The 27,525-nt window shown below is 42.4% G+C and overlaps 1 protein-coding gene across 5 annotated transcripts in view; it reads right to left on the reverse strand.

The window, feature by feature from the left end:
• UBR4 (ubiquitin protein ligase E3 component n-recognin 4) overlaps positions 1-27,525 on the reverse strand; it is an 80,352-nt gene that overhangs the window by 37,088 nt on the left and 15,739 nt on the right. The window contains exons 22-64 of one of the 5 annotated variants that reach the window (XM_076356081.1): positions 27,234-27,362; positions 26,605-26,787; positions 26,255-26,377; positions 25,936-26,165; positions 25,162-25,286; positions 24,487-24,584; positions 24,200-24,357; positions 23,273-23,482; positions 22,143-22,244; positions 21,144-21,244; positions 20,750-20,948; positions 20,335-20,523; positions 19,911-19,974; positions 19,528-19,719; positions 18,810-18,880; positions 18,525-18,672; positions 17,763-17,990; positions 17,370-17,540; positions 17,086-17,268; positions 16,646-16,804; positions 15,882-16,034; positions 15,367-15,594; positions 14,342-14,499; positions 13,089-13,260; positions 12,726-12,927; positions 12,269-12,432; positions 11,829-12,045; positions 11,213-11,429; positions 9,790-9,822; positions 8,608-8,671; positions 7,992-8,126; positions 7,291-7,465; positions 6,919-7,065; positions 6,346-6,467; positions 5,861-5,972; positions 5,209-5,339; positions 4,890-5,067; positions 4,593-4,697; positions 3,944-4,075; positions 3,101-3,269; positions 2,270-2,366; positions 1,732-1,839; positions 1,144-1,260 (exon numbers count right to left, since the gene is read on the reverse strand). In XM_076356081.1, the coding sequence (XP_076212196.1) occupies positions 1,144-1,260; positions 1,732-1,839; positions 2,270-2,366; positions 3,101-3,269; positions 3,944-4,075; positions 4,593-4,697; positions 4,890-5,067; positions 5,209-5,339; positions 5,861-5,972; positions 6,346-6,467; positions 6,919-7,065; positions 7,291-7,465; positions 7,992-8,126; positions 8,608-8,671; positions 9,790-9,822; positions 11,213-11,429; positions 11,829-12,045; positions 12,269-12,432; positions 12,726-12,927; positions 13,089-13,260; positions 14,342-14,499; positions 15,367-15,594; positions 15,882-16,034; positions 16,646-16,804; positions 17,086-17,268; positions 17,370-17,540; positions 17,763-17,990; positions 18,525-18,672; positions 18,810-18,880; positions 19,528-19,719; positions 19,911-19,974; positions 20,335-20,523; positions 20,750-20,948; positions 21,144-21,244; positions 22,143-22,244; positions 23,273-23,482; positions 24,200-24,357; positions 24,487-24,584; positions 25,162-25,286; positions 25,936-26,165; positions 26,255-26,377; positions 26,605-26,787; positions 27,234-27,362 (6,399 nt within the window). Of the gene's footprint in view, positions 1-1,143; positions 1,261-1,731; positions 1,840-2,269; positions 2,367-3,100; positions 3,270-3,943; positions 4,100-4,592; positions 4,698-4,889; positions 5,068-5,208; positions 5,340-5,860; positions 5,973-6,345; positions 6,468-6,918; positions 7,066-7,290; positions 7,466-7,991; positions 8,127-8,607; positions 8,672-9,789; positions 9,823-11,212; positions 11,430-11,828; positions 12,046-12,268; positions 12,433-12,725; positions 12,928-13,088; positions 13,261-14,341; positions 14,500-15,366; positions 15,595-15,881; positions 16,035-16,645; positions 16,805-17,085; positions 17,269-17,369; positions 17,541-17,762; positions 17,991-18,524; positions 18,673-18,809; positions 18,881-19,527; positions 19,720-19,910; positions 19,975-20,334; positions 20,524-20,749; positions 20,949-21,143; positions 21,245-22,142; positions 22,245-23,272; positions 23,483-24,199; positions 24,358-24,486; positions 24,585-25,161; positions 25,287-25,935; positions 26,166-26,254; positions 26,378-26,604; positions 26,788-27,233; positions 27,363-27,525 lie in introns of all 5 variants that reach the window. The other 4 variants (XM_076356080.1, XM_076356078.1, XM_076356083.1 and 1 more) reach the window with 4 other exon arrangements.

A 27,525-nucleotide genomic window follows, 5' to 3' on the forward strand; every position in this document is an offset into this window, starting at 1 on the left:
GATTACTAGAGCACCGGAGAACCACCGTGTTGGAAGAGCAGGGGAAGCTGTGAGAATCAGACAGCAGTTGCTGACAGTACGGATAAGAGAGCAGGTTTTTATGAAACTTTACAGACAGCTTTTAAGTTTGGGGTTTGTTTGAGGTTGGGGTTTTTGGGTTTTTGTGTTTATGAAAAGCAACTCAAATATTTACAGAGACTCTTTTGAACAAGCGCTTAGTAAAGGAAAACAAATAAAATCTCCTCTTAAGTCTAATCTCCCCTCGACACATGTGCCAGAGGCCACTCTGCTATGGATTAGACGACTAGGGCTTTTTTTTTTTCTTTTTTTTTTTTTTTTTTTTTTTTTTAAAGTTGGGATTTCTATTTGTTTATCTGGGATTTGGCCAGCTGGGGGTGAATTCTGGTAGAGAAAGAGTCCCTGTTGCAGATGCCGCTCAGAGGCTCTGCTCCACCCAGGTATTGCTCCACCTGCATTCTGCAAGACGATGAGCTTTGATTTCTGTGGGAAGCTCAAGTGAATAACAAAGGCTGGAGAAAAAGCTACTGTAAATAAAACTATTAAAGCAGCCCTGTAAATCCAAACAAACCCCACAGCTCATAAGCTCATTAAAATTTGATGCAGTTCAGACTAAATTTTTTAACCTCTATGCTTTTTTATTAATCTCCTTCCCACCACACATACTGCTTTTTATGCCTTATTACTGTACCTTTTAGCAACAAATATCTAAGGAATCCTCTTAGCGACTTTTACGTTGACACAGCAGCATATTACTTTCCAATAATCACATTACAAATCCTCTTTAACCCCTTCAGCACCAGTGAGATGCAAGGAAGAAATCTGCTAGACTGTTTTAAATAACATCATTAATGTGCTGCCCTTAGCTCAGTCAGAAACCACGCACAAAACAAGTGAATCCAGTTGTCTTTAAATGTCGGTTTCCTCCATTCTGAGTTTCAGCCAAGATCTTTTTTCAGAAGCGTCAAGTAACATTACAGATGCCTCATAAATTTTTCCAAAGCACTTTTAACTGTTTTTCAGTTTTAGACCAGCTATTTCAGTTAGTAGCTTTTAGACCATCTTTGATGAACAAAAGCCCCCCAACCACATCATCCCCCTGACAAAGCAATTCAAAGAATGTACCTCGCAAATGGAAGACTTGGATCCTGACTTAGTTCTGGACATGAACACACTAAGCAGCCTCATTACCACCAAGTGCACTTCATTCACAGGAGAGCGTTCATTTTTCTTAGACACATCCTGCAAGGAGAGAGCTTGCTTGCTTACTTACAGTGCTGAGCACAATGTCCTAAACATCTAAATTTCAGTGCTCTGATCCTCATGAAGCATTTCTAATTTAAGCTCAAGCAGTAATACTAAAAAAGCAGCACAAATTCATCAATATAAGGGTAGACAGGTGTCTGGGTGCCAGAGAACAGTATTACACAAATGAAAAGGTATGTATGTCAATTATGCATCACTGATCATGCCTGTTGAATTCAAGTGAAACAAACTTTCATGCTCATTTGTGGATGCCAGAACCAGGAAACAGTGAGAGTTACACTCATGTCATTTTCTACCTTATGTAAAGTGAGCCAAGAGAAATAAACTGCCTGAACGCATCCATACAGCAATGTGTTTCTATGATTCCTATGCATTTAATTCCTCCATGGGAAGAAGCCCTGTCTAGAAGGAGCAAATGAAAGAGTGTGTGCTCATACTACAGCTTACCTTTTTGTCCATGCACAGTTCTGCAATCAGTTGGGACAGAAGGTTATCTAAAGCTCCCTTGTCTTTCTCATCATCTCCATCTAAGTCTGTTGTGAGCATCAGAATAACCTGGGAATAGAAGTCAGAGAATTAAAAAAAGTTCCATGTTTTTAAGTTAAATACGGATTATCTTTCACAAAACCCCTGCAGATTTTATCTTGATTCATTTATGTTCTTTCCCAAATTCTGCCTGCACCATCACACCCTAATATGAACATTCAGTATAAACCCAAAAGACCCTCCCAAACACATTGGGGTTCAAGGATTTTAGCCCTTAGGCTCATCAGCCAACTAATGCCACACTAAGAAAGGGTACACATCTAGCAAAAATCTACAGGTAAGGAATGCTGTGCAACCGATCAAACACTTTAGAGCTGGATTCACACACTGTGACTGGGCAGGAAAGAGAAAGGGAAAGCATGTGCAAACAGAAACCCGGCAGCAGTAGTAGTGATTAACTGTTTTATTAAGGCTTAACTCTTGAGCCCGCTTCAGTTACCTGCATATAAGGAATGGCCCGAACTCCTCCAACATTCCTCAGCTGAGGTAAGTTTTGCAGCAGCCTCTCCAGCAACATCAGTCGGACCATATGCAGCCTGGGAAGTCAGAAACCGGGAATCAGAAACGAAGGACTTCAGACACATCACAAGAAATATTAGACCCAGCAGGATTATCGACACAGCACTGCAATTTACCACATAAATTCAAGAGCATGAAGAAATCCTAAGGTCATCAAATCAGCACAGACAGGAGCGGACTCCCTCAGGCTCTACAGTCAAGCGATGGCAAAGATGCAGAGCAACTCTGACAATGGACGTAGTCCTTCGCTTCAGAACTACACTGCCTACCGTGACTACTTGCAGAATTCAACTGTCTAGAAACAAATGCTACAAATCAGTTCCAAACTGCACCGTAAAAATGACCGAGCATCTGTTCCCACAGAATGAAAAACTGCAGAACTTTCCCGAAGTGCTTAGCACTCCTGCACATGCTTTTTTCCTAACTGAATTTCACAAGCTCCCAAGCCGTAGATTTTAGCGATCTCTCTGTTTAATAGAGTCATGCAGGATTTTTTCATCACTTTGTACAGACATTAGTTTTGTGGGACACACATTAGGTATGTGTAACATATCACATGGTGAAGGCACAGAGGGAGGCATTTTCCAATGTCATAGTTTGCTCTATTCTATGTTTCTGACTTTTGATTTTTACTATCCAACAGTCACAAATCATACTCCGTGAATTCCAGCACCTATAGTCCACTCCTCTATAAACAATGACACTGCAGACCAGATGTGCTGTTCTTGAAGAGGAAAACAAAGGCCCTTGCCTGTTGCTGGTGTGGACATCTCCCTCTGCCTCCCCTTCCCCTTCTGAACCATCTCCCTCTTGCTGGCCTGTGGTAGTGCTGATAGCGCCTGTGCTTGAGCTGACGCTGCCCGGTCCAGCAGGGTGGCCCTCAGCTGTCGTGTCCCCATAGGCACTACTGCGGCCAGACACTGAAAAAGAAAAAAGGGAAAGACAACGTCAGCACAATTGAACATGCCTCCTGCCTGCTTCACAGCAACTGATGCAGCTGAACTATCCTTTGAACTTATGGTTCTAAGGAGACGGTGTCTTTGGTTATCTTCATAAAGCTAGAAGAGAGTAATTTCTACAGAGGCAACTTAACACCCCCAGCATTCTTTTGTTTGCCAGTCTCATCTTTGTGGCCCAAATTGAATTGGTTCCACAGCAGTAATTTAAACCGAGTCAGAAGAGGCGTGCTATATACAGGATGGGCAGCCTGGACAAAATTTTTTTTATAAGAGTCTGTGATTAGTTTTTTCTCGGTATCAGTCCCAAGCAAAAAAGAGAGAAATTAATTCTATCCCATCCAGACTTCTCCAGCAGTATAGTGAATTCTTTCAGTCTTGCTCCAGGCTACTGCATTCTGTTATTAAAGGCCAGCAAAACCTACTGCAGATGTCACACTTCTAGAAAACTACAAAAAATGAGCAAATATTCAGTCTGTACGGCCCTTTGGCAGTAACCATAAAATGATGCATGGCATCATCTATTTGGAACTGAGATTCCTTCTCTGCCAGGGATTACCCACCCCCTCTCACTCTGGTAAAGTCCTATTACAGTAGAAAACAGATGTACAGACACTGGCGCAGCAAGAGATACTTACCACTGTGCTCACCAGCTACGGAGTCCACCGCGCTGCCACCGCTCTCAGAGCCCACGCTCCCACCGTGGTCTGCAGGTGAAGTCCGAAGAGTTGAACCATCCGTTGCAGCCGTGCTGCCTTCATCATCAGACGCTGGAGCTAAGAGAATAAAGAGAGCTGTTACAAGTAAAAACACTGTCTTGATAGAACTTCAAAAGAAGCACATGCTACGAAAGAAAAGCCACGAATATTTCCCTTTGGTTTTTGTGTCAATTTTCAGCTACAAATCAAAAGGGAACTTAGAAGTGTCCATCAGTACATTTAAGTCTGCTAAAAGCAGTGGAGGGGAGATACCCTGAGAAGGAAACCTTCTCATCAAATAGACAATTATACAAGTTATTTGAAGAACAATGTCTGGTTGTTTATAAATGCAAAGGGAATACAGTATATGGTTTATTTTGTCTGCTTTATTTTAAGAAGAGGAAATAACTTCCTCAGAAGCTTATAACAAAAGTCCATTTCCAAGCAGGAAAAGGTCATAAATACGCTATCAAAAATACATGAAGCCAATAGTAATAATTGGTTCTTCAAAACTGTATTTACAAACAAATTTTAAGTCATTATTTAGGTCAAAATCAAAAAAGCTTGATTCCTCGCAGTGAACAGTTACCTGATGCTGTTGTATCTGAGAGCGTTCCAGCATCAAGAGAAGAAGAGCTGGGTGCTTGGCCAGACAGTCCTAAGCTCTGAAGTCCAAGCGCACTACTGCTGCTCCCTGCAAGAAGAAAACGTATTATGAGTATCTTTCTATGAGAGAATTATGTTAACTCTGGCCTTATCTATACATTTCATAGTTCTACTACCTTTGCTTTGTTGGTGATGACATCAACAGCTTCTGCTCTGTTTCCTTCCCAGTTTCCTCATATTCTATTTACCTTTTTGACTGCCAATAATGCCTACATCTTACCTTGCTGATCTTGTTGCAGGCTCAGGGCAATAGCCAATTCCACCATTGTTTCATCATCTGCATCTGGAGGAATATCCAGCATAGGAGGGAATCCCTCTGCTCCAGCCAGAAGAGCCTCCAGGGGAGAAGGGTTCCCATTATTCACATTTTCAGAAGTCTCCAGAACCATAGATTCAGACTACAGAGAGGAAACACAGTGAGAGCTTTCACCAAACCACCACCACCTAATGGAGCACTACAAACTGATTCATCATAACTAAATTAAACTCAAGTACCTAACATACTTAAAAGGCTCCAAAGAGAAGTACTCTGGACTTACCACCATCTCGAAGTCCCCGTGATCAACTTCACTTTGCTCCTGGCTTTCTTGTCGGATATGCTCACCATTTGCTATCCCAGAACTCTGCAGCTTGTCTTCTGCGTCGTCATCATCGTCATCATCCTTATCTCCTGAGTTACAAAGGATTAATTCACAAATGCGCTCTTTCCTCACATCATCATGAACAAGGTAATTAATGCTGGAGAAAACCCTAAGCTGTCCTCAGTTTACCCCCAGTCACTAATAGATTCCACGACAACTACAATTCATGTCAATGCTAAAAAAGTATCTCTTGGATGGAGATCTGATACCCTAAGTTTGGTCTGCACACATCTTTATGACTGATTTATAAGGACTTGAAAATACGCACAGAAATACTAGGACAGCCTGGATTACTACCCCCTAGATAAAATAGTCAGATTTCCCTAACACTGAAATGGGAATATCTCAGAGAGATCTCCTCTTTGAACCCAAGAACATCAAAGAAGAGGTGAATGTTTAAAAAAAAAAAAAAAAAAAGTTTTTAGGGGGCAAGAGAGAGAAAAGAAAGGAAAAAGACTGAGTTTTGTCCCATTTAAAAGTTTCTTGTCTTTTCTGACAAATAAAGCAGGTCATGCTCATTTAAAGGCAAAGATGAATGGATCTTGCATACCCATAGGAGTATTGCTCCGAGGGGAGGATGGCAAGGTGACATGTCTCCGCTTGTTCCTTGGTCTCAGCACCCTGATCAAAGCTTGTTTGCAAGAAAAGCTCACTGCAGGATCCTAGAGGGTTAACAGTTAATCATTAAACTTCTTAAGCTTTAAGTGCTTATTCACACTATTTGGAAAGATAGCTAAAAATACACTTATGACTCTCTGTTGGTCATGATCCACGTAAGACATATGTCACTACCCAACTTCTAAACTCCCTGTTTCCCCAGCAATAAAGCAATGCTTACCATTCCACATGCAGCACATCACAAACATTACTAAAATACAAGGAGAGAAATTTCTCCTTCATTCACTTCTGGCTCTATGTTTTTGGCTGCATGCCTCTATTTTGTATCCATACTATGTATTATCATTCTACCTGTATTTAATTCTCTTACTATTACCAGTGTTATAGGCTGACGCAGACCAGAGAAAGATTACATACCGGGCAAAGTAACATCTGCATGTAGATCTTGGATGCCGTATGGATACAATCCAGTTCACATGTGCAGTACCCATGGATAATATCCACCAAAGCATTGACTGTGGCTTCAACATGAGTGAGACCTAAGGAGGAATAAAAGTAGGACTGTAATCAACTATCTTTCCATTTCAGCACACAGAGTGAGACACTGGAGGAAGCATCTTTTGTTTGTAGACTTTGAGGCACGATGTTAGCACCACAAATATATCGAAGTTTCAATCCAAAATGAGCTTACATACCAGTCTTGTCTGCCTAATGGAATACAGTGCATGCCACATACCAGCACCACTGAATATCTTCTAATGCCATCCACAAAGTCAAATGTGAGTAAATCAATCATCAGTCCCTTTTTACTAGCACAATACCCATACTTTTGAACAAAAGCATTAGAGCATATATACTTTAGAAAGCATTCACTGCATCATTAACACCTTAAGCCTAGTTTGGAACAAGTCATTTGCTCTGTTTACAGGCTTAAAATAGGCTCCTTCAAAATACACAAGCTTTACAATCGCAAAAGAAGAGCTAGCACACCTGGCAAGCAGGCAGGGGCAAGGAAGGCGTTTTTGGGTTTTGAGGCATGTAGCTTCCAGAAGTGGTTGACCAGCTGGGTAATAAATGTGCAGCCATCTCCTTCAGCGTGTTTCTGGGCCTCCTGCCCTTCTTCATTCTCTGTACAGACTAAAAAACAGTTGTCAGATACGTGCAGGGGAAAATGTTAACAAACAGGGTAACACCAAGTTTACTTGAAATGGCTTTCATTAGAGGCTCTGATGTCCTCATTACAAGGACTATCGCATGTCTAACAAATGTGTCAAATACAATCCCTGTCACACCAAGCCAGATACCCCAAGACATGTTCAGTTATCACAAGAGAAAGTTGAAGAAAAATCCAGACTTCTCTACCTGTTTCCAACTGTGGCAGCTTTGATTCCGTATAATGGACCAGATTGTTGGGTCTCATGATAGCAATGGATCGAGCAGTGATGACCAGCCTCTGAAACACTTCAGGATCAAGGTCCTTTCCTTCTTTGGTTGAGGAACTCAAATACTGAATGGCTTTACTTAACAGTGCTTGATCCTGTAAAGTGAAAGATAACATAGGCAAAGAAAAACAATAGACAGCAGCACAACAAGGCAACTGAAATACAACTGCAGGACAGATCCTGGGGAAATCTGGCACTTGCTGCTTTAACTCTTGGCCAATGTCATCTAAGAAGGACAACTAATACTAAACAGTCATCCTGTAACAGAAGAAATGTCTTGAGAATGGATTTTTCACATTTTCTCCCCTCAGGCTTAAATGCAGGTGGAAAGACCAGTGTATAAACATAACCATTCAAGTGGTTAGCAAAGGTTACTATCTGCAGGCATCTGTGCATTTACTGCAATTATGTTAGCACATAGTCTGACCGCCGCTTACCCTAGTATTTTCCTAGTATTACCCTAGTATTTTCCTAAAAGCCAGCAAGGCAGGCAGCAGGAGCTAAAGGAAAATTAGCCAGCAGGTTTACGCTGCATGGAGGAAGGGCTTTCTAAGGGCGTGCTGCACCTCAGTCATAAACCGGCAAGTTACAGGAGACGTTAATATCCTTGCACCACGTTACCTTGTGGTTATGGTATGCTGAGCGGCTGGTGTGCAAGCTAGCCAAGAGGCTCTTGGTTTGCTGCTGGACGCTGGAAGGTGCTGGCATGGAGAGCAGCATAGTAGCCAGTTCCTGAGCTGCCACCTTATTCTTCTCCTGCTCCCAAGAACAGACAAAAAACATTCTTCAGTACATTTACCATTAAGGTGATGCATGAGTCTGATTTCTCAGCGTACCTGCAGCTCCCTACCCTCCTTGCACTGTGCATACAAGTTTCTGCCTTCCTTCAATACAGTTTTGACAGCCTCCTCATTTTATTATTCGGCATTTAAGGAACACTTCACATGTCTACACAGGAAAAGTCCTTTTGAGATTTATGGGCTTCTACTCTGCTGTTTTTGTAAACGAGGTCACTCTACAGCACAAAAATCCCACCAGCGATAAATGCAAATGCCAATTGTCATTCTAAACTAGTTTCAAATGCTTTTCGCTAAGTCAACTTTCAGATCAGTGCTCTGAGCAAAACGGATGCGGCTCTCTTCCGTATCAGGCCCCCAGGGCTGCAGGAGGTGCTGCTGATCTTGCCCCTCCTCCCCCATCTCTGAAAGCTCAAGAATGTATTCAGAAAGTTACTTGCCTTCTCGTTGACTGGTCCTACAGCAAAGCAGCTTTCCAGCGCTTCTAAAGAACTCACTACTAGCCTGAAGGGAGAAAGGAAAGCAGGCTTGAGTACAGCAACCCTTCTCTCTCCTTAGCACTTTGCTTTATGCGGGCTACAGTCATGAGTAGCTCAGAGACAGCTAACGAATGCCAAGTACAAAATCAAAGCATGATAAAACCTGCCACAGGCACCATGCATATCATTTCATTGTGTTACAGACCAGAGTTAAACCTGGCTCACGCTCACAGACAAACTTAGGACTGCTTTAATAATCCACAGCTGAAAGACAGGGGCTTTTCTCTACCAAAGAGGATAAAACATTTCCTTACACAGCCTGCAGCAGGGATAACTTGGATTGTCTTGACAGTACCAATTCACCATGGCCCACAGACGTACATATGACTGCAGATCAAGGGTTGGTATGACACATGGGAAAAAGCGTAACCGACTTTTCTAAGGGAGCAAGATTCTACTCGCTTGCTATTTTCACACAGGTTGCTCTTTCCAATTTGGAGTTTCAGTGCAAAATATTCCAGAGGAAAATTAACTTGGAGCACTGGGTATGACCCAAGTGAGAGAGGCTGAAGTCCAAACTTCTGACAGCGGTAAGGCAGGCTAGTAAAATACTTGCCCCGAGGGAAAACCTTATTTATAACTTGCGGCAAAGTGCTGAACCTCCCTTGCAGCACCACTTCATGCCTCGCGGTAGAACTACCTGAAATGCCATCTGACACACCAGAAGGAGCAGTGCAAGAATACAGGAAAAAGGAGGGAAGAGATAACATTAAGGGGAGAAATAACAGCGTAGGATTGGATACAAGGTAGAAGAAACAACAATTGTCTGGTCTGGTGCATTCCCCTACCCGCAGCCACCCTCCATAAAGCTAGTAAGGGAATATAAGTGGGATAAAAAGACGCAAGGAGGGAACAAAGCGAAAAGAGGAGTCTGTCAAACAAGCAACAGTTATGCTGTATACAGCAAAAATCTGCAAACCACCTCATCTTTACATTTCGCTAAACCATCTGCCATGCAATGACCAGAATGTAAAGAAGCAAATGTCACTCGGAAAACAAAAAAACAGTCAACAAAAGCCACATCATGTGTTCTGTCTCTCTGACACACACTCATTCGTGCAGAGAAAAGGATGGCATACTAACCGGTCCAGGGTGGTTAGGGACTCAGTTTCAGAACTTTGGGGGAGCAAAGAAAAAGGAAAAAAAAATAAAAATGTGTAAAGCTCACAGAAAAACTCCCTAGAACACATTCTAAGCAAAAGGCAAATTAAATGGGGAAATCGGGAAGCCAGGAGAGCGCTATATACAGTAAATCTAAGCACAGTTCTTTCTATCTGGGCAGCAGACACTTGCCTAATAGCAAAACAAGTAAAGGAGATCCAGGCCACCTAGCACAGAGAAGCCAAGCACATTGCTTAAAGCACTACCGAAGGTTAAATTTGAAGTACAGACACCAAACTTCTGATAGGAAAGCTGCCTCTTGCCTGCCATTAGTTGTTCCTACTCAAGAGGCCCTTTATAAGGTAACCATGCTGCATTCTGTAACACGTAAGTAAAAATAAAAAGAATAATTTTTTTGGTTCTGAGTTTTTAGAATATAATCCCACTGCTTTGGAAAACCAGAAAGCATGTCTGTGCAGAGAGGGACATCTTGTGGAGATGTCACAGCAGAGGAGGGAAGAAAACAGCAATTAAGCACAGGAAAAAACCTCACGAACTATTAGACAAAATATTAAAGGATGGCCAAACAGGTCCTTCAGCTGGCCATAACTGCCGCTTCAAGCCCTGAACCTTTACTGGGGAATTTCAGTAAGACAAAATTAACCACCATTTCCTCACAGTCAAGCAGCGTATCCCTTAAAATGCTCATTTTTCAGCAGTGCTAGTTCCTCTCTGATCTGCTTCCCTCCTATCCTTGCTAGCTTGCCAGGCTTTCTACAGCCCTCATGGCACAGACTATATGAGCTCAGGGAAAGAACATGGGCTGGATGAAAAAAAAGTTCTCTTTCTTCTGCTAAATATATGCCCAGCTCACCCTTGCGGTTTGACTCTCAATAGGGATATTGGGGGCGGCAGGGACCTAACACTTTCTCCACCACAGTAGTTAAACCCGAGACATACGGGCTACAAGATAAATTGGTGGGAACCACTCGCCTAGAGCAAGGTCACACACAAAGTCCTCCTCAAAACTGAACTTAACTTCAGAGAGGCCTAACATTTGTGAGCTCTAGAGGATGAAAAAGGGCCAGCTTGAAATGAGAAAATGTACCAAGAAGGCAGAAATCTCTTTTAGCTCTCCAAGACTGCTGTAAGAAATGAACTTAGCAACATGAAGCATGCACACAGATCTATCCATCTACTCCACCAGATAAATCAAGAGTGAGTACAAAGCCCTCCTTCGAAGATAATCATTGGCTTTTCAGTTGTTGTTTTGTATGGCCGTGAGAACAACTCACTAACTTCCCTTAAGTTCTCCCAGTTAAGAAAGGCACACAAGTGTACCTAGGTCCCCGCTAGAGCAACTACCCATCTTCAAGGAGAACTAAAAGAAAGACTGCAGAAATACCTCTCCAGGACAGTCCCACTGGCAGCAGCAGGGGTAGCCGACTCTGTGTCTCCAGTGCCATTCCCTTGATTCAGGTTTGGGGGACAAACGTTGCTCACTGAAGCAGATGGGAAATCCTCAGGGGGCTCATCAGGCCATCCAAACTGCTCTTTGGTTTTGCCATAAATTTTTATGGAATCCATCATTGTGACTCCAGCAGGATCCACAGAAGCCCCAACTGCAGTGATGAGGGAAATTTCTTAAAAACTAACAAAGCAGTTTCTTTTGAATACAAACAAGCATAGCTTCCTAAGGTCAGGATAGCAGTTACACTGCATCATTAATATACAGTCACTCTGACAGTTTCATCTCCTTTTCAAGGCCACTTTCCTTCTCTGTTACCTCAACACAAAATTATTGAGTTGAACTGAGCTATTGCACATTCATCCACTGCAGCAAGAAACTGGGCTATAAAGTTATGAAATGTTCAGGATCCGCCCCTCAAACGGTTTCTGTAGTCAGGTCAAACGAACAGCTTGTGGAAGCCCTCCCTACTATGAAGTGAAGCACAATAGCTTCAACGCACCCAAGCACAACTACAACAGGCAGTCAAAGCAAAGAATTAACAAAGACTTACTGAAGATGGTTAGTTTTTTGTCAGCCTGCAAGGCTTCCTCGCGAGTGAAAGGGAAGTCAAACCAACGAGCCCGGGTCATGTTCAGCTGCATGGTGCGGCCAAAGATCTCCAAGTACGAGGGCGCTCTCTCTATCGCTTGTGTGCCAATCTGGATCCGCATACCTGTCATCACCATCGTGCTGTTATTGTTCGTCACTTCAATGGTGAAACCCCCGGGCTGTAGAAGACAAATCACAGCTCAGAAAGGTGAAGTCAAAAGTTCACTCCTAAGCTAAGGATCTGAAGTCTGTACACAGGTGCCTCCACTGTTTATCCAACAGTATCATGGGATTTGTACAGGGTCATTTGGACAACGCAGACTTCTAAGAAAAGGCATGCTATCAATTCGGACAATAACATCACACAGAAGCCCAACAGAAACCCCAAATTGCCCCATTTACCTTTGTGTTGGCCACATACATGCCAGTGGAATTGAGCCGGTGCTTTATCTGCTGAGCATTGTAAACCTGCAGCAGGTCATTGCCTCCAAACTCTACATCTGTGAGCTGCTGGTTGTGTTCAAAGAAGTCAATAGGGAAGTTCACTTGGCTGGATGTGCGAGTTGCTAAAAAGGGAGAGAGACATTTTTGACAAAATACATTCTAACAGGCAAAGCTATGGTAAAAAAGCTGCAGAATGAGCTTGCCTCCTTTGGAAATGTCCACGCGAGCCAGATAGCTATGTATTTTTATATACATCTATGGAAACATTCTACCCAGACTTAGCTAATACTTAGCCCTGAGGTTAACCAGAACTGTCAGAAGCGAACGTCTTAAGTGTTTATATGATGCTGATCAATCTTTGCGTCTACATTTGCCACTGCTACCTTGCACAAGATATGTATGAGAAGTCCCTTACTGATAGCAGCTGCCTTGCGCTTGCGAACTGGCTTCATGATGCTGATGACGCTGCTAGGCTGGAGAGAGGGCTGGAGCCAGTAGGAGGTATTCTCTACATTGGCCATGTAGATCCTCAGGCTGCCATCTTCACACAGGAGGATCATAGTGGTCCTCTGCTGCTCATTGCAGGCTGTGTGACGGATGGCCACCATATCCTGAATCTGCAAAGGCAAGCAATGCAGGTGAAGGAAAGGACCTGGCAACTGCTGCTTGAAGAAACAAACTCTTTGCATTAGAAAAGCTGCGAAGACTAGAGATCTTGTTAATGGAACAACAAGAAAACACATTCAAAGGGCCAAAAATACAGGGAACTATGACTAACCTTTGCTTTGGCTGGCAAGGTTTTAATCTCCTGGATGAGAAAGGTGTCCGGCTTCACCATCACCACCAGTGGGACACCTGTGGTTTGTTGAACACAGCACACCAAGCCAGGATGGTTCATCACCTCAGACCACTGACACAATGCCGGTGAAGTCTTACTCCCACCATTTGAACTGCAAGAAATGGAGGGCAGAATGACATTAATTTAAGCAGCAACAGGTGAAAACACACAAAATCCATCACCATTCAAATCAGTTAAAGTTTTGTCCTCAGCAGGAATTCAAAGCACTGCATTGACGATCAATCAGGAACATCAGGGCCTAGTTTATAGGTGAGAAACCTGAGACAGTCACTTGAGTGGGCAGAAGGCACGAGCATCCCAAATCACAACCCTGATCTCTACCCTGAAAACTTGAGGAAAGACACTTCCTTAGTTTCGGGCATAAAATGTTACTAAGGAAGTAATTTTAAAATGGCTTTCAGCTATCATTTTATCTGAACAGATGCACAGTTCCATGTTTCACCACACCCAGTGGCACTAAGCAAAGGCCAATGCAGGAGAATCTGTGTGACTCTGCTCACTGGAAAAAAATAAAGCTGCAAAAAGACTAAGCCAAACTCGACTAGGGCTAGGGAGCTCTTGGAACCTGACACTTCTACAGAGCCTACTCACGACAGTGGCTTTGCGTCAGGCTAGTGAAGAGTCTGTGGCCTAAATGCCCAGTTCTGGTGAAGAGTCTGTGGCCTAAATGCCCAGTTCTGGTTGTCAGAACAGCTTTTTTCTTGCCACATTCATAACATAAAAGATTGGTTTCCCTCAAGGGAGCCTGAAAATAAGCCTTAATATGCACAATACACAAGGTCCACTGCAGTACTACTGCCGAAAGGAAACAAAGGCTTCCTGCTCTGCAGCCTCCGCAAGAGTGGGTAATCCCATCGGTTCCAGCTGCTGCACCAGTAGCAGCTCCGCACTGTGCAGCAAGGCTGCTCTGAAGCCACCTTTCTGCTGTGAAATCTTAGTGGGAAGAAAAAATGCATACGTGCCCCGCTGCTGAAACAGCCAGCTTTGGTTTCAAATCTTTCTGCAATTAGGGCAGAAGCAACGTGAAAAGTAGCAAGAAATCATCAATCAAAAAGGGGATCTTCACCACAAGCTTTGGCCATTCAGAGCTGGGATGTTAAAAATAATTAGTAATATTTATTAAAAATAAACAGAAATTAAAACTTCAGGGGAGCCTTCCACACAAACCTCACCTCTTTATGTTAATCGGGAATAGCCGCTGCACTTCCAGATTGGCTCGGCTGATGGTGGCTGCAAAGGATTTGCCTTGACAGTAACTGAAGAACAACATCTGTAGCACGTGGGAGTAATACACTGACACACCACCTCCTGCTACCTGGCCATTACTGTCCTGTAGGATCAGAGAGAAACAACAACATTTAAGATAAACAGACATCCTCCAAAACACTCCGTCAGGCTTTTAAATTTCTCATGATGGAATTACTCCAAAAGCCTCTCTCCCGCCCCCTCCCCACCAGTGAGAGAACGCAGCCCTAAACGACAATTTTCTAAGCTCAACTCCTTGGTGAACTCATCCATCAGATACTTCAAAGGCTTTTGAAGGGGATACTGAGATTGCATACCCGTAGGCTGTAGGTAGCGCCCTCAGCTACTGCATCTGCGTGCTTGAATGTTGTATGAGAATCTCATGTGGAGCACTCCCCATGTTCCCAGCTCATAAAAGAGCTTTCCTGAGGGCCGCCTTCTCATCTATTCCCCTGTTTTGGAGCAGGCTGGGGTAAAAACACTGAGCGAAATGTGGACAGATTTTAAAAGTCGCCCCCAAGACTACAGAGCTGCTATTGACCAGAAACAAAGGCTCACTCCACCTCTGCACCCCCAGCAATGGTCAGTAACTTTATCCGTTCTGGTTACTGCACCTTTGGAGCGCCTCGCTCTGAGAACAGCACTGCTCTGAAGCCATCTCCCTGCTGAGAAATCCTGCTGGGCATGACTTCAGAGCCAGCCATGGAAAACATGCTCCATTTTCTAGATGAAAGGATCAAGGGGTTTAATTTTCAACCCCACCCCCTTTCACTGCAAGGATATTTCTCTCTTTAGAGGAATGGCAAGCTCATTGATCTAGATCGGGGGCTTAAAAGGAAAAGGAAAAAAAAAAAAGGGAAAAAAAGGAAACTTCTGCCTTCAAATGTAAGGCACAAACAAAAGAGAGAAAGCCACTGCAGCCCATACTACAAGAAAGGGAAGTCACCGGTACCTTTAGGTCCTCATGATTGACTTCAAGCACATTGGTGACATAGAATGGTCCATGCTGGGCACTGCTCGCCTCTTCCATGAGCTGCGTATAGATGTACCCAGCAGAGGACATGATCACTATTATGTTCTTCCCCTCCTCGTTGAAAAGGAAAGTGACATCCCTGATTTTGGAACTCGGTAGAAGGAAGTAGAAAGTTGGACTCAAGGCGTCTACAGAGAGATCGTAAATCTGTGGGAAGAATCAAGAAAATAGTTAACTACTACGATACAAAACAGTGCAAATGGACAAAAGTTGAGACAAGGGAATGCCTATTAGATGTTATAGTTCATTTTTTTGCTCTTTGGGTTTGCTTTTTCTTATGGCAACAGTAGCCAAACACCACAAATTTACATTTCCAATTTATTTCTAACTAAGAGTATTATCATATTCTTCTGCACGCAACTCCGCAAAGATCCAGACTCTACTGGCTGAAAGAAGACAACCACTTATCATCAACAGCTTATGATCAAACATACCTTCACAAAGTCTGCAGTCACAATAGCAAGCTCTGTTTGAGATCCTGGCAGCCACACAGCTTTAATGATGAAATTTCCAGTGGCTAGTTGGGGATGAAGTACCAAATGATCAGAGACTGATCCAGAGCTGCTGAATGTTAACACGTGGCAGTCCTGGAGTAATGAAAAGAATTGTTCAAGTATTAGAACAAAAGGTTTATAAACATTTCAAGCCAAGAATGGAGTTAAAAGCCAGCATTCCTCTTAGTGCCACTAACGATTCATAGAGTAAGAATCTAAAATTCCTGCATTTGAGATGAATGACATGAAAGTTTGTAAAGAAAAAAAAACAAAACCCAAACCAAAACCACACAGAGTCCAGCTGTTTCTTAGCTAAATAATAGATTTGTGGATTCGGCACTGTGAAAGCTGAATCTAAATTTGGGAGAATACAAAAAAAGAGGAGCCATTGCTACAAAACACTAGTTACAGACTAGTTCTAACACACTGTTTCACATGACTAAACCTTGACTCCTGTCTTAAAGTAAAACTGGCCTAAATACAATGAAGTGTTATTTTATTTGAGGCATTGTCTCATTTATTATATTATTCATACACATACTGCTTCTTTTACTTCATATCTCTGGTAGGAAAGTGATTCATGAGCTACAATTAGCGACAGACCTTTGGAGCTAGCTCTGCGCTAGCTCCTCAGAGGAAAGAAATACAGCTGGTTTTGAGCTGATGTTTCCAACTGCCTAGAAAAGGGTTTGCCAGGCACTTACTTTCAGTCCACACACAGCTAGGTAGTCCTCCTTGCAGGGATTTCCAGTTAAGCTCAGTACAGTAAATGGAACCGGTGCAGACGCAAGGCGAGTAAGGGTCAATTTTCTTTTGCTGGAGTCTGCTTGTTTGAGCAACGCTGAGAGCTGAAGGACTGTAATCTGCAGAACAAACTGAACTTAGTTACCCAGCTTTACAACTGAGTGGAAAAAGGCATTTCAATTTCAGCTCTATGACTGTCCCCCCCCAGTTTTCACTGTTTCTGCTGCAAGAACTCTTTTCTCTGAAGAATGAGAGGTTTTTCTAAGCTATGTAATACTTTACAGAAGATCCAGATCTCAGGACAGGCAGAACAAATCATGTTCTGCTTGTTGTTCAGCGCTCTAAGGCTGTTTCATTTTCCTTTACAATCCAACATTCTCTACAGAGTTATAGAACTCACCTTGCCCTTTTCGTGACTCACAGCCAGGTGCTGCCGACGTCCATGCGGGGATGACAGCACACACATCGCCACCCGCCTCAGCACATGAGCGCTGATCAGCTGCCGGATCGTCTGGCCCTGGTCACCACTGTAGTTCATGCGGACGTTCTCAAAAGCACCTTCTTGAGAGCCAAGAGTTGGGACCTGAGTCATTAGTAAAAGCATGCAAAAGTATATCACTGAAATTTTTCTGTTTAAAAGCGATCCCACCTATCCACAATCCAATGACTCCTTTAGTATCATACCATCAACTGATCTGTCATTTCTACTGACTTGTCCAAAGTATGTAGCTCATTGAGAGCTTGCTGTGCACGACTGCTGCTCCCCATGGCTGAAGCTTGCTGGAAGTTTATCTGAATGGCATCCATCAGGAAATTCAGCATCTCCAGCACCAAAGGTGCAAAGGAGAAGTTGGCCTACAAGAAAGAGATAAGGCAAGTGAGGCACAAGATGCTCCTGCTGGGAGCCTTCACAAGAGTTGCATGTCAACCGGTTTTTAAAGCCTGACACCACTTTTATGATCCTTCTTATCGTAAAGAAGAGCATAAAAATCAAGCAATTTGGCTGATAACCAACACAGTCTGCCCAAGATCCTCATCATAAACCATCTTCTTTTAACAGCTAGCTGATAATTGTACCTGGGACTGCAATTCCTCTCGACAGCCCTCAACATTTCTACACAGGCTGCTCTTCTTGGGTTTTTCTTCGTCGGGGCCCTTCCCCTCACTGATGGTGACCTTGGCTTTCTCTGCAGGAGAGGTGCTTGCATGTCGAATGACACTCTCGGGCACTCTGGGCTCGCTCTGGAAGGCGGATTCTTTCATGGTAGAGCTCATACCGCTGCTGGGAGTTCTCTTCACCAAAGCCTGGGAATGACACAGCAATGCTGAAAGCCCAAACCAGACTCCGTCTTACCACTGACGAAATGAATACAGATTGTAGTAGCAGCAAGATTAATGTAATTTTAAAGAAACAGAGTGCAATTCTCTTAGACTGCAATTTTAAAGAAATAACACAACAACGTCCTGCATGCCACTCTCCACCCAAGTATTAGAAAAACTTTCTTATTTCACATAAAGTTACTTTGTTTGCTTCCAGTGGAAAACATGGAAAAAGGTGGCATCTGACTGCTGTGTAGCTTAAGCAAATTCTGTAAAGGTAGGTGGAATCCCAGTAGTCACTAGGACAGGGATTTGCCAATGCGCTTATTTGGTGCAAAAAAAATAAATCGCCAGGCAAGCTGTAAATTAAGAGGGTTCATTATAAAGCCAAGGCCTTCAAGTCCTAGGACTCTTATGCACTCGTATCATGACGTAACTTATTGCAGAACAGAAACCTCTGCAGAAGACTTTAAAACCTCAAGAAATCACAGCTTGTATGTTGACATGAAGACACTTTACCAGGCAGCTGCCATCTTCCTTGGCTCCACAGTCACAGAAGAACGATCCGTATTTGGCATAAGAAATTTCATGATCCTTGTGACAAACTTTAGCACAAACTGTGCAAACACCAACCCCATCAACCATCTTGCAAGTGTGACAGTGATACCTGCACAAAATAAGCCATATGAGTTATAAAATACAGTGCCTCAGGAAGGCTCCACAGACTGCAGTCCACAGACTGTTTCCTTCTCAATGGCCAGAAACATCAGTCTGAAATTCTGAACACAAGTTTGAGATTCTTACCAATGTTGATTCATGAATTCTTTCTGTGTGATGGTGAAGGTACAGAGTTTATTACAAAGAGAATCTTCATCCTGTCAAGAAGAAAGTTGTTTTAGAAAGGTGTTGTAGCTGCAGCTACAATAAAGGCACACGGTACAGAATACGTTCCTCAGACACTAAATGCGCATTTTAAGAACAGCAAGTTTTAGCACCACCTAGCTGAAAGAAGGCAGCTGGTATCAAACCACATGGAAAGAGGAGATGGTGACATTTTATAGTAACTCGAAAGAGTGAATCAAGAAAACAGTAACAAAAATAATATATTGGGACAACAAGTTTTAAAGAATGCATTAATAACAGCTTTTTTTCCCCACCCAACAGCACTTAAAAGCCTAATCTAAGTTGCTTGTTGATATAAAAGCTCGTAATTGACAAACAAACCAGTAGGAACAAACCCATCTTACTCCACTTCTTCCTTTTTATTTTCTAAAAAAAAAAAAAAACACCACTTTTAACTTTTGTTGACTTCAGGAAGGCAAAAGTTGCCTTCAAAGGCAAAAGATCTCCGCACAAATGGCAGATATTCTCTTCCAGATCTGACAACTAGGGTTCTTCACTCAGTCTCACATAAGGAATAAACAACAACAACATCTTAATTTATAACCTGAGTAATTCTGATTTGGAAGCTGCAAAATAAATCTTCATCTGACTTGCAGCATTAACTGTGACTATTGCCTACCGAATCTTCAGCTTGAGAGTCCTCCTCCTCCACTGCCAACTCTTCCACCCAGTCTGAATCCACCTCAATCGCCCGTTCCTCTCCATCAACAGAAAGATGACTTGGTCCTTGGCCACTGGTCTGGCTCAGTGCATTAGTGACATCAGCCAGGTAGGAGACAATATGGCATGTACACTCCAGGATAGTCACGTGCTATAAAGCAGAGAAGAATGAAAATGAGAGGCGACTTAGATCCCATAATAGCTGCTATAAAGCAAGAAAATATAACAGTCCCCCTGACCAAATGGCTTTAAAACTCCCGCTACACAACCAAAACAGGACAGTTGATGCAGGAATAAATCTCAAGCATGAGCTGTAAGTTAAGCAACAGTCACATGTCTTACCTTCCCTTGCATGACATTTGCATTCATTTTTTCTACCACATTCTTTTGAGACAGGTATTTCTTGCTGCAACGCAAAACAGTGGAGAAGATCATTACAACTGACAGTCTTTGGGAAGTATAAACTCAGTTCTCACTAATAGCTTCAAGCCTTCAGTTCGCTTTAGATTAGCAACAGGAAATTTATAAATGCAGTAATTAAACCATCAAGAGTGGAAAATACAAAGAAACCACATGGTTGTTCTTAATGGGGGACACAGATCAGCCTCTCTCAGACACTTCATATTCCAAACAACAAACAATAAACTAAAAAATAAGCATGTGTCAGTAAACATGAACTTCTGTCCCCAAATTACCAGAAAAAAAAAAATTAGTATCAGTCTAAGTGATGCAAATGAACAAACAGCAGTATGCAGTTCGCTCTTACCATCTGCCCAGCCAATCAACAGCAGCACCATGAAGCTGGAGGTGTCCCGCACCTTGTCCTGCACTAGCCAAAGTTGCCATCACGACCATCAGTTCAGGAAAGCCTGTGCCATCACCATTGGCCAACATTTCTGTTGCCATTGGTATTAGAGTACTCAGCAGAACAGTGCACACGCCTTCTCCGACTTGGCTAATCAAAAAGAAGCAAGTTTCAGACACGGTATATCACCCGCTGAAATACAGCTAAGCCCCACGCTGCCAGGAGCACTGACACAGCAATGCTTTGAGGGCAAACAGCCACGCCTGGCAAACAGAAAGCTGACAAGAAGCCATCAGCAACTCACAAGTAATTTGCACATCTAGAGAACAAAGGAAATGAAGAGCACACAACAGAAATGACAAAGGCTGTACTTTACCTGTTTTCCCGAACAATGTAAGTTGTCAAGAGTTGCAGCAGTTGCCTGTTCTCTTGAACAACGTCCAGTTGATCTGAATCTTTGGGTGGGGACATGGTCATCCTGGTTAACCAGGCCTGGAGACGTACAGGCTCCACACAAGCCAGCTGAGCCAGAGAGCCACAAAGTCGCAACAGGCTGGGGTTGGGACTCTTCTCAGCTGGTGGAGAAAATGACTAGTGAGTGACAGAGGCTACAATGAACGTGTTTGAAGATGGCTTTCCATTGAAAGTGTGAGGCTGTCACTCCACTTCCTTTTAGAGCTTTTCTTTCAAGCATCTTCATATCGCAGTCTAATACAAGAACAATATAAGGTGGACAAAGGCAGGACGGAAGAGATTCAACAATCACTTACTTAGCTGGAAGAGCTTGGTGAAGAATTTCAGCACCCTGTTACAGAACTTCGCTGAGAGGTTTTCATTGGCTGTCGCCATCATGATCTGGACCAGTTCTCCACTATATGGAGGGGGGAAATCAAGTCAGCTTTGTAAAAGACAACCCATTCCTTTTTTTCATTTGCACTCAGTTATATCTGCTCTCACATTTAAGATTGGTAATAGTTTGTATAACATTGCTCAGCACAGCAGCCAAGCCACAGAAAGCGCTTTCAGACAAAAAGCAAACTCTTAGCTCAGACTAAAACCTGTAAATCTCATGAGCTCCCGAGTAGCATATCAGTATTTTCCACATATCAAGTCACAAAAGGGCCTGTATTGGTTTCCAAACCAAAATTCAAGATTTTCTTGCCTATTTTTCCCTTCCACATTAACAAAGTACAACGGCCAGCCACCAGACTGCTTCCATTTTGAACTGCTGAACAAGTAGAGAGCAAAACCAGACAATGGTCGGCTTTCTAATAGAGAAAAACTTCCCTCTGGTTCACCCTCATATCTCTTCAGAACGCTGTTGTTGTGCTATGCTGTTTCCATCACAATTTGTCTTCATAATTCTAAGTCAGGCCAACACCCCACCTCCACCCTTAAAATTATCAACCTATTGCCCCGAGGAAGCACTGAGAGAACTTGGGATTTTGCAACTGCCTTATAGACCAGCATCTCTCAAAAACCTCCTTATAACGCCTTTGACAAAACAACCATCTCGCGAGATTCCCCACTGATGATCACTATGAGAACTCGCTGAATATTTAATTTGGAGTGACGAAGACCTAGATCCTCTCCCACACAGAAAATCTTTTCACACTCTGCTGCGCTGCTTGAAGAGTATCCTATCCTTACAGGGTTCTGTCTTTTCCTGCGCAATGGCATTAACATCACTTAGGTGTTGACAGTGACAAACTAAGAGAAAAAGGAAGAGAAACAAAGTCCTTGGGCTACAACTTTCAGGATGACTTCACCTTTCTGAAAAGAATTCCTCCATGGCTTTTCGGGCCTGGCTGCTCTCCAGCTGTTTCTCCAGATGCTGCAAACATTCCTCCAAGATGGACTCATCCAGGCCACTGGGGATCAAAAGATGCATGTTAAATAAGAATATCTAAGAGCAATTTCAACAATTTCAACAACTCTGAGAGCCAAGCAGCGATCAATTTTGCTAATACAATTCTAATAAACTTTCCACTAGCTGAAAGCAGCTCTCCTTCCAAGAGACAGGAGAAAAATAATTGATGAATAAACATACATAAACACCAACAAATCCACCAAATGTTCAGCAAAAAAAAGTGGCATGTGATGCTGCAGGCAAGTTAGAGAGTCAGAAAACTAGAAAAATCTAGACCTTTCAAGACTGCTCACATTACAAATTCCTCTAAATGGCTGCTCTTTTTACACTTTAAGTCTCTTTTAGTGTTACTCCTCCCTATTCTCTCCCGTGCTCATCCCCACTCCGCAACGCACCCTGCAAGTGAAATCCAATTACGTTTACATTCTCTACCAGAAGGCGCAGTAGATTTCCCTCTGAATACCTTCCATCCAGAGAGGATCAGTGTTAAAAAGATGGAACATCATCGTGCCTAATGGTTTTATGTTTCAGATGGGTAGAATCAACATCTGCGCATCAAGCTTATTCCCTCTATACACACAGAGAGTAAGGGGTGGGAAGCACAAATCTGGCTAGTTTGCTATGATAAAGCAAGGATTAGCCATCCTTATAAACAGCAAGAACAGAGACAAAGGAATATAAAGCAAGTTAGGTCGGCATCTTCAGCTTTGATTTTGTGCTTGTATTTACATAATTTTCTATTTGCTTAAATAAAAAACTATCCAAATATATACATGTTCCATCCAGAGTTACAAGAGATGATTAAAATCCACACTGCCTGAACGGCAGTGCTGAAAATTCTGGTAACGTGAATAAAATGTCTTGTATTTTTAGTCTACAAGTATAGAAGTCTTCAACAGATAAAAATAAGCTGATTTTTCGCCTTTCTGTTGTGCTGTTCAAGAACCGACACTGATGTTTAAACATACGGTATTAATTCTTTGCGTACAGCTTTCTTGGAAGAGAACTACAAGCCACACAGCCTGTTACCTGTTTGGATCAGAGTGATGGGCCAGTATGTTATAGCATCCTGTGATCAATTTCTCATAAACACGTGCCAGGAATTCATCTGATTCTGCAGGGCCCAAGATCCTTTCTAGGGAGTTGCTGCTTATCTCTGCCACACTCTCTGTGCTGGTCTCCAAAAGGAGAGGCAATAGGGAATGAATCACCTGTGGCGGGTTCAAATCATCTGACCAGCTTGGAAAGAAAAGAAAACAAGTTAATTCTCTGTATGATGTATCAATGAACACCCTTATTGGATAAATCAGAAATTACACAAGTAAGATACAAGTCTGGATGGAAGTCTGTGATAAAAACCCTTTTTAGAAAGCCAGGATAAATACACTGACCCAGCCATTTTTCCTCTCAGAAAAATTGTTCTCATTGGAAAACTCTACATGTTACTTTTGCATACATACAGCTACAACATTTTCCTAGACAGTCACACTATCGCATAGTACGGCTTTTGGACTTGTCTGCAGTGTCAACAATTATTTTCTTGTTTCAGAATATCTTAAAGTAAGTCCTGGGAAAAAAAATAATTCTTCCATTTCCCTTTTTCTTTAAGCTTTGAAAACATCACACAAGGGAATGATAACAAAACAGAAATTAATTAACTAGATCCATATTGCCTCAGTTCGTATCTCAGTTTCTTTAAGTCCCTATTTAACAAAAAGGACTAAAGGTTTCTCTCAGGGAGTCTGACTTTTAGAGATACCAGATCAAGGCAGAAAGGCTATTTTTCATTCATTTAGAATTTAGAATTGTACACTGAAAGTAACTCCATTACAGGCTTAGTTCAAAATACAGCACCAGTTCACTAAGTGTTGCAGCTGAACAGTCTGATGAAGACAGACATTCGGAAGAGCAGACAGATCTATACAGCAAGAATGTAATAAAAAAAACATCACTTACACAATGAGATCCCCAGTGAGTCTGACCAGGGAGAGAAGGGTGTGTTTTAGGGAAGCTGCAAGAGGTAGACTTTGGCTGCAGAGAGTACCGAGGTGGGCGGCCTGAACTGCACTGATGTAGCTTTCTGCGGGGATGGTGTCATTCGCAAAGGCATTGCGCTAAAGATTGAGACACACACGCACAAAAATCAGAACCATTTATCTTTAAGAGCAAGACAAACTGCCTACCATTCCCAGCAATTTATGGAGTTAAGATCAGACCAGATCAATCCACGAGGCTGGACTCACCCATGAGCCAATGTTTGGAAACTCATTTGTATGAATGTTGTTCCATGATTCACATAAAGTCTGCACAGCTGATGGCAAGTTCTGAACAAGTGTTGGACCTGCAATTAATACAGAATTGTAAGTCATTGAGTAATTTCACGGGTCCTATTGAAAACCAGCATGCTTCTACAACACTGTTTAAAACTAGATCATTTGATTAAGACAGAACTGTAGCTAAGTTGAGCTGTAATTCTACTGAGGGCTAGTTTCACGCTTTTCTACAAGTCAAAATTATCCCTGAAGTTTGCAAGACCTTCCCAGCTTCTTTCACTTTATTAAAACAACAGAAAACATGGCACAAATACTAATTTGCAGCAGTCTTCAACACATCAACATTTCATAATTCCCCTTACTATGCCATGCCACCGGAGTACCAACATGGTTATAAAAGCACTTCAACAAGCCAGATAAGCCCACAAGATAGTTACTCTTTCAAGGTTTGCCCAACTTTTCCAGTTGTTAGGATACTAAAAGGAAAAGACTTCCCAGTCTGCTGCTGACAGGATAATGCACTCATTTGAACAAAGTGGTTGAGAACACATTAGCCAGCATACAGCTTTGAAATTGAATGTTGGCAGCATTGTAGAAAGCTTCACCTACAGAGAGAAGGAAATCTGAACTATCCAGTACCCTCACCTAGAGTATTAGACTTGCAACGGCTGGATCCAATAGCCAGGACAGCAGCATAACCTCGTAGCTTCTCTTCAGAAGGTTTGTTCTCAGCAGAGCCCTCTTCAGACAGGCTCCGTAGCAAGTAAGATCTACATTCAGGATGGAAAGGATTTATTTCAGGAAACAGCTCTGCATTTCAGAACCAAGTGTGTCAATATAGTGGCAGATAAGAAAGCAAACTTCTGAAGTTCTGCCCCGTACTTTGTATTATACCACTAAGGGAGTTCTCAGCTTTTATCTCCTCTAAGCTACTTACCAGGAAAAGTGCCCACTCAAAAGAAAAAGCTGATTTACTTCTGCTTTCTTCTACATAGGTTCTAACGAGAGTTTAGAAGACTTCAGACTCTTAATGTAAGAATTAAACCCCCTCTCTTTCTTGATGGTCTGACAGTCTCACTATTATCTCAGTGAAATAACCTTAAGTAGCACTATCCTAGACAGTGGTAAGAGGACATTTCATCTTTGGAGGAAAAGCTGGTTTTGTAAGCTTGCAAGAAAGTCTTGAAAGATCAGACAAGGAGACTACTTAGAAACAACAGCTTCACATACATGGCTTGAGAAGCCACTTTTTATTCTTCTTTTAAAACAATCAACGCTCTAGAGGACATAAATTAGAGTAATTATACTAGACTATAAAAAAAAGAGCACCTACCTCTGAGAAAACAACAAACAAAGTGCAAAGAAAGCCCTATGCACAGAAGAAAACTGTATTCCTACTAGCGACCCTAAGGACTGTACCTGGTAAATGTAGCATAAGTGTCAATAAGCTGTAGCGTAGCAGGCAGGAGGTTCTTGGTTATCTCTGAAGACTTGTGTGGATCAGTTTCTGCAGCTAGCTTGGAAAAGTGCTCATCTAGAGAAACCTGGATCTTGGAAATTGCAGCATCAAGAGTGTAAATGGACTGTAAACTGGGAACTTCGTGCAGTTGGAGAATAGTTGTGCAATCAACACCACAGAAAGAGGATATCTTAAAATATAAAGGGATGTAACAGTAAGTGCAAATCATTCCACAAAAATAGAAGCTCCCTATGCACAATTGCATTCACACCACCTTACCTGTCGAGCAAAGTATTCCTCTGCTATTTCCACATCATACTTCACCGAGTTGCACTTGCTGGAGGCCAATTCAATGAGAGAAGCAGCATGGTCAGCCTTCATGCCCTGCTTGGTAAGGTGATCCTACAGATGGCCAAAAAAAGACCTGTCACGCTTTAAAAGCACTCTATAATTAACCACTCTGCCAATTACCAGGCTAGAACACTTTAGAAAACACGGACCCAAGTTCCCATTTCGCACCACCGTGCCCACGTAACAAATCCCACATGCAGTCAGCACGGAAGAACAAGAGACTGGCATTCTTACTATCAACAACATTACAAAACACCCCTATAAAGATGAGGCCGTACCTTGATCCACGTGACATAAGAAGTGATTCGCAGACGGGAAGACCAGCGCAATGTGTGTAAAATATCACATTCACTCATCTCTGGTGTGTTCGTAGCCAATTGATTCATGTAGTTTTTGGATGGAGGCAAAATCCCTAGTATCCGCCACAGTATCAAGAAGTAGTACTGAAGTGCACAGGCTTCCTAAACAGAAGTACAGTTGGACAAATTAATAAAGAAAGATTGCAGTTTCAATCATTACAGCTACCGAAATTCTCTCATCAGACCCTCTAGACTCCTGTAGATGTGCCAGATCACATGAACACATACTGGACTGAGTTTCTGTCATATTATACAACAAATTATGCAACAAAGAGGAGTGAGAAAAGAGAAAGATTATACAAATTTTTTCTGCTTCATTGTATTCTAGTCAGACCTCCTGGAACTACCAGCCACATACAGCAAGTCTAAAATATGTTTTGAATTAAAAACTCCTATGAGATGTGCCGCCACCATAAACACTACCATTAAGTTCCCCATTACTCCAACTACTCTCCAAAATACTTTGGTTAAATACTTTGCTTGAAAACACTACGTTTGAAAACTTGTTATTCCTCAACACAGACAACATTACAGCTACACAGTCTTACCAGTGCAGTGACATTTTTGTTCTCTTTCCTCCTGAGTGTATCGAACTGTGACCCAGCTGCAAGTAATGAAGTCAGGGCTGTGTAAAGCTCATCATACTTCATAGTCCTAGAGAAAAGGACCTCACAAACCTGCAAGAGATGACAAGTCAGGATTGTTGCTTCGCAAACTGCACAGCTCTGAGTTTATATACAGTCAAGCTCTTCTCTTAAGCATTCAGAATACCCACAGACCAAAACTATGCAAAATAAAACTTCAGGAAGTTAATTCTGACTGGTATTTCTCTCCCCAAAG

This window comes from Aptenodytes patagonicus, chromosome 19, assembly GCF_965638725.1.
Source record: "Aptenodytes patagonicus chromosome 19, bAptPat1.pri.cur, whole genome shotgun sequence".
Taxonomy (NCBI): Eukaryota; Metazoa; Chordata; class Aves; order Sphenisciformes; family Spheniscidae; genus Aptenodytes; species Aptenodytes patagonicus.